Source organism: Pyrus communis, chromosome 1 (genome assembly GCF_041283825.1).
Source record: "Pyrus communis isolate YQ-2024b chromosome 1, ASM4128382v1, whole genome shotgun sequence".
NCBI classification, from domain to species: Eukaryota; Viridiplantae; Streptophyta; class Magnoliopsida; order Rosales; family Rosaceae; genus Pyrus; species Pyrus communis.
This window is the reverse complement of record NC_142565.1, coordinates 22,137,215-22,143,964: the sequence shown is the minus strand read 5'-3', so window position 1 is coordinate 22,143,964 and position 6,750 is coordinate 22,137,215. Positions and strand designations below refer to the sequence as shown.

Below are 6,750 nucleotides of genomic sequence, written 5' to 3'. Positions count from 1 at the left end.
GTCTGTGATGAGAGAGAGAGAGAGAGAGAGAGAGAGAGAGATTGTGCCCCTATTACGTAGCACAATTTCGTTCTCTCGGTCACTTAGTGATTAAAGATTCATAATCATCCAACTTTGAATTTAATTAAATTTGATATCAAAGATCGAGGTCAAAACCTTAAAAAGCACATCTATTTAACCTTCACTCTTGATATCAAATCCAAAAATAACTGACTATTCAATTTTTGATGTTCAGATGACAAAAGAACATTTATATTTTGGCATGCCTCATTACTACAAGGTCTTACCTCTGATTTTATTCAACGTTGTAAAATGACTCACGTCAACTCGACTACCATCTAGTTTTGGCTTGCAAATAAGACTCTAATTCAATTACAATGTATATCAAACTTACAATACTAGCTCCTAGCACGACATGCTCTCGTATTTTACAGTAAAACCAAAATGGAAAGTCGAGTTTTGAGCCTCCAACTTTTGTTTCCATAAAACAAATTGTGACCCAATAATAGGAAAAATGATCCGAATAATGCCGAGTACCAAGTCTAGCAAAAGCATTTCACAACAATAGAATCGAAATCCTCAAGTATTATATATGATGAACTGCCGATTTAGTCCCTATATTATCATCTCAGTGAAAATTATGTTTCTAAATTATTTTTCGGTAAAATAAGTCACTAAATTCATTAGAAATTGCAAATTTCATCCCTAATATTATACTCAAAGGTATTTTATCCAATTTTTCATCAACTTAAGTCACATAACACATTTTAGAGGATATTGCCGTCATTTTCTTACCTACAAGCCTTAACGTTGCATATAGGTCGCGCATCTAACATTTAATTTATCATTCAAAGTTAACTCCATACACTATTTTTTCGAAGAGAATAAGTCCTTAAACTATGAAAAGCTACCAATCTACTCTCTAAAGTATATCACATGCAAGTCACGTGACTTAAATTAACGAAAAATTGAATAGAATAACTTCGAATCTAATATTAGAAATGTAATTAACAAATTTTATTAGTTTGATTTTGAGAAGTATTATTGGCACTCCAAACATCTCATTCTACACTCCTCACAAGTGTATTTTTGTTTCCAAATATAGAAAGTTTGGAGTGTAGAATGAGATTTTTAGAGTACCAATAACAATTCCCTTGATTATTTATGAAATTACAGCATTAGTTTGACGCCCTAAGTGTATGTAAGTAGCATTAGTCATGAAACTTTACTTTTTTGTACATCCCTGTGATTTTTCAGAAAAAAAAATATATATAGCTCAGAAACCTAATTTTCAGTAAATCAACATTTCACCCTATCCTATAAACCAATAGTTTAGTTTTGCATGCAATTGTAACAATGTGCTCATTTTCTTCCATCAATAACCTGTAAGGTAATGTTACAGTGAAATTCCAAACACCGACCTCTCAAAAACGAAAACAAAATATTGTAACAAACGAATTACAGACACTACAAGCCCTAACTAAAATGATACAAACGGCTAATATAACATAAAGTACAGTTACCATGAATTTCGATAGCAACCAAAACAAAAAAAGAATGTGTAACTATTATATCCTCGGCAATGCCAGCAGCCACTTCCGGCCACCACGCTTAAGCGATGGCATACTTGAGTGTCTCCAACTCTTTGGGCCGCCACATGGACTTCTTCACACAGAGCAATCCCTCCTTGTCCCTTGAATAGGTCATGCGAACCTCCCACTGCATCGATCTCACCATGTTCTCCAGCTCATTAATAGTCTCAACCTCATCTCGCACGATAAGGGTTCCCTCAGGTCGAAGAATTCGATCAACCTCCGCAACTACAGCCACTAAATTGCACCTGCCATTCACAAGCCATTCCAAAGTCGGACAGTGAAAAAAATTGGTGTATCACATAATGAATGCTTTGCAGTGGAGAAAACAAGAAATGGAATAGTGTGCACCTCTTTTTAAGCTTGGAAAACAGATGGTCGGAATGGATAAGATCATAAGACCTTGGATATGTGCTAAATGATTCGCACCAATCATGATACATACCAAACAAACCACGCTCGTAAATTATGGGTAGTGTATCTGGAGAGTCTACTGAGACCACATTCATGACCCAAATTTTCAAATCTTTCACAGCGGCAGCAAATCTGCAAGCACAACCAGAAGTCAGAAATAGAGCAATAAGCCACCTCAAAGATAAAAAAAAAAAAAAAAGTTATGCAAGAACCACCTCTAAGACAACATATTCTTTGGCGATATCAAGAACAATAACAAAGATAAATGACAAAGCACAATTATACTGAAGATGGTCGATTTTTCCATGCATCAAACGAATCCATCAAAACAAACTATTCAACATAACCAAGGAACGATTTTTCTTACCCTCCATACACAGCTCTCATGTCCATAACATTCCGGACAGATGTCCAGTTAATCCCCATTCCATTCAGGTATGACTTTGTCACCACACGTTTCCAGTGCTCATTGTCTGCAGTGAAATCCTCAGGAGCAGGTTTTCCATAAACACCAACTTGGGAATTTAACAACCAGTAAGGTGTCTTGTCCAACCTCGATGGCCATTGTTCAGGCCATTCAGACCCACGTTCTGTTGCATCTACAGGCACTTTGTGCATGCATGCTTGTAATGGCACATTCCTGCACGCACATAATTAAGATTAGGGTAGTTATAGAGCTTAGATTATAGTTATCTCAGGGTTCGCATCAGACAAATTTTGGCAAGAGTAACACCATTGCCAATTGTGAGGGGGTTTGGTTTTGCTTTTCCAAAGCATCATAATATTTTTTTTTTCCACGTGGTTTTAGAACTACAGTATATAGAGAATGTCCATTTTCCTCCAAGTTCAGCAATCTCATTAAGCCAGAAACAGAACTCAGTAATTCAACCATGAATGCTTAGGCAACTAAATCAAAAGTCTGGAGAAAAATTTGTTTCCGTGAAAACATTAAATTAAAGATGAAAGATAAGGATCAGCTGAATATAATGTGTACCAGGCAGCATTTGGCTCATCAGACGTAGTGCAGATAGGAGGCTCGTTCTGTGATCTTTTCTCATAGCACTCATTCGAAGTAGGCTTTTTGTATATAGCAATACCAACTCCATTTATTGTATCCTTACTAATTGACAACAGTTCCCAGCATATTGCTTTTGTTAGTTCCTTCATGGCTGCAGAAGATTCCCACAAATTTTAGACTTGTTAGTAGTAAACAACCAACTCCAATTCAAAAGTTTCAAATATACAAGGTTTAAACTTATGTACATTTCCATATTTCAACATCTTCAGCCAGCTTCTGATATATTGGAGTAGCAGACCACACAAAGAAACCACCAGGTCTCAACACACGATTCAGCTCCAATAGAAGCTTACCACCTGCACCATGTTTATTGGTGAAAGTCCAAATGAAAAGAAATAACCAAGTAAGTCTCCTATGTCAGAAAAAACTGACTCAAACATCTAGGGCTTCTTTGGTGTCAGTTCAGAAACAGCGTTCTATCATATAAATCATGAAAAGCAGTGCAAATTTTGCAGCACAATTTGAAAACTGCTCAAGGAAATAAACTAAAAATCTGTTTCCAGCTATCAACTTAGAAGTTACAAAATAGAAAACTGAAAATTATTGTTTTCAAGTTATCAACCTAAACCCTAAACTAGGTGTGACAGTTATCGAAAACTCAGCCAAACAACCCCGGATTTCACACATTGGAAACTGCATTTTTAAACAACAATCTAAGCTTGATCACAAGAACTACCTTCTATATGCCAAGGAACCCTGCAGCGGGCACAGTGAACAACATCAAAAACTTTGCTTGGGAAGGGAAGTCTCTTTGTGCCCATCACAGCAGATATGGCTGGAATTCCTCTTTCAAGTGCAAACTGAACTTGAGCTTCATGCTCATCTTTTGGGGCCAATGACATTGCAAGGACATCTCTGTCAAAGAGAAAGCCTCCAAAGCTTGCAACTCCACATCCAACATCTAATACAACACGTGAACGTTTTCCCCAGGCAATATCAGGAACAGACTACAACAGAAGAGAACCAAGGTTAGCATAATTTTGATGAGCAGTAACATGAAAGATATATCTTATCTAGTTGTTTTCTACTGGTGAATCACATCCAAAACTTGTGAAATTCATAGGCTGCCAAGACATGTCACTCTATAGATGAAATTCCTGCCTAGGTCTTAAAAAGATATTCCTTAGGACTCTGCATATCTAACCAGAGCGTCAATTATACTGTAACAAGAATCACAGAAATGCATATACTACATCATAAATGCATAGGCATTAATACGATATAGACGTAGCAAAGACTGACATATTCTCCAAAGCATGAGCTGATTAAAAATATTAGGGAAGGGGAGAAGACAAGGATTGAATGCACACATTGACACATCTGAAGAAATGTACATACATATTTACAGAGAGAATAAACCGGCATGCAAAGTAATACAAGTGGAATGTATTTGAAAAATAACAAATGCATAAAAGTATTCACCTCTAGTACGAAATCTATATAATGAAGAGCACCACGCTTGAATTGTGTTCCACCGCCCGGAAAAGTAAGGTATTCACCAGTAACTTTGACCCAATTCTGATGCCCCTTAACTTGAGCAAGCTTGGCATGCGGAACATTGTAGTACCATATCTACAAGAATGCATCTTATCAATCTATCTCACAAAGGAAAGAGGACAATGTGGAAAAAAATGTATACATTGATTAAGTTATATACCTTTTCCCTGCTTGTTGGCCACTCAATTGAGCGTCTATATCCTTCTGGGAGAGGAAGAAGGCAGGTGGGAGCCTCTTCGGGACAGTGCCTCTCCCGGTGCTCGTAATGCTTGGTACTTCGAAGACTCTTGATGGCTTGCAAATTGTCAAGGCAGGGGATGAAATCAGGCCCAGCAGTGGAATTGCAGACTTTCCAGTTGTAACTGGTCTTCTGATTAGAAGTACGCTGAGCCTCCTTCTCGTTCTTTGACTCTGCCGATTGAGTTGACCACGAACCATTTTGAGTTGTAGTCTCGTTCAACAGCTCTGACTGAGCAACAGAAGGGAATACCTCATTTGAACTTTCGTTTTTGGCCTGCTCATTTTCCTTTTTCTCCCCATCTGCCTCCTTGGTATCAGTTACCTCCAGTTTCTCCTCTATCTGACCATTCACCTTTTCTGTATCATTTATTTCTTCAGAGCTGTCTAATTTTTTATCACTGTCATCATCCAACTTCTTATCATTATCACTGGAATCAGACTTCTTCTCGTTTTCACCACCATCGCTTTTTTTTTCTGCATCTTCAGAATTCAATTCTCCATTTTCCGCCTTAGAGTCACCATCTTCAGTTTTCTCCTCACTCTTGTCTTCAGTCTTCTCCTCAATCTTGTCTTCGGTCTTGTCCTCAATCTTGTCTTCAGTCTTCTCCTCAGGCGTCTCTTGAGTCTTTTCCACAAATCTCTCCGCAGTAGAGTCTTCAGACTTCTCTTCCACCTTGTCTTCGCCCTGAGCAGCACCGTCACTGTCTCCTTTGGTTGCGTCATCAGGTAAGTCACCGGGGTTATCTTCAAATTGCCTGTTTTTGGTGTCACTCACTTGTTCCTTGACGCCAATGTCATTGCTGTCCTGCTCGTTGAGGTCACTCTTATTCTCCTGGGGCAAATCAACATTTTGAACGGGAACTACAGAGGAGGAGGTCATCATCCAAACGGCGACCAAGCACAAGGCCACAAACACCACAATGGTGACGGTGGAGCAGTAGCCATTGGAGGAGGGCCTCCTACTATCTACTCTAGTATATTTACCTATGGCCATGTTTGACCCAGCACCTGAAAATTGAAACAAGACGAAAAGCGAATTACTAGGACGAAATGAAGTAATGATGGTAGCCCAGATCTGTAGCAATTAACAGATCCGGCAATGGATCCAAGTAACAGGAAAGGAAAAGGATATAAAGCAATGAAGGTCTGAAAAATGGAAAATATGGGAAACAGATTACTAAAAACAGCAGCAGGAATCCCAATTGACCCAACAAAAATAACCTAATCTTGGTTAATAATATCAAACAAACTAACACAGACGGAACTGTAAATTCAAATAATTTGGAGAGCAGATCAAATCTTTTGGAAGGGAGGTAAGTAAGTACCTTGTTTGTTTGATTGTGTGTTTGGGAAGATCTGATATGTGGTGTTGTTGAGGGTTATTCCTCCATTATCCGACCTTCAATAATCTCCAATCAGCAATCTCCAATGAGAAAACGAAAGAAAAGAAAGAAAAAAAAGAAAAGCACAAGGATTTGGCAGAGATAGAGGACGCGGAAGACATTTAATACCAAACAACTCCACTCCACGAGAGAGAGAGAAAGAAAGAATGAATGATAGAGGAGAGAGGACTCTCTTTCTAAATTCGAAAATTTCAGGTTAATTTCCAACCATCTTTGCCAAGCATTAGGCTTCTAAATAGGTATAATATTATTCTACATTTTTCTATCTTTATTTTGATATATTATAGGTCGAATTTGGTTAAGAAACGATTGAGTTACAAAACTTTAAAAATTACCCAAAATCGTTTTTAACGGAATGACCAAAACCATGAATGGTGACGCATTACTTAGATTAGTGTTTGTTTTAGTAGGATGTGATGCACACTTATGGCTTGGCATGGTGTTTCCTTGGAAGCTGCCTCCAGCAATCTGCGGTAAGAGATAGTTGTACCATTCTTGAGTCTTCTACGCATACATGTGACAATGC

General features: G+C 38.1%; 1 protein-coding gene across 1 annotated transcript; it reads right to left on the bottom strand.

Moving 5' to 3' along the window:
* Positions 1-1,348: 1,348 nt before the first annotated feature.
* On the bottom strand, positions 1,349-6,437 carry LOC137720050 (putative methyltransferase PMT26). Its single transcript, XM_068459051.2, has 9 exons — positions 6,147-6,437; positions 4,742-5,829; positions 4,507-4,656; positions 3,761-4,031; positions 3,270-3,380; positions 3,001-3,175; positions 2,374-2,646; positions 1,944-2,138; positions 1,349-1,840 (listed from the first exon to the last, which is right to left on the bottom strand). The coding sequence occupies exons 2-9, from the start codon at positions 5,813-5,815 to the stop codon at positions 1,612-1,614; spliced, it is 2,478 nt and encodes an 825-aa protein (XP_068315152.2). The 5' UTR covers positions 5,816-5,829; positions 6,147-6,437; the 3' UTR covers positions 1,349-1,611.
* Between the last annotated feature and the right edge of the window lie 313 nt (positions 6,438-6,750).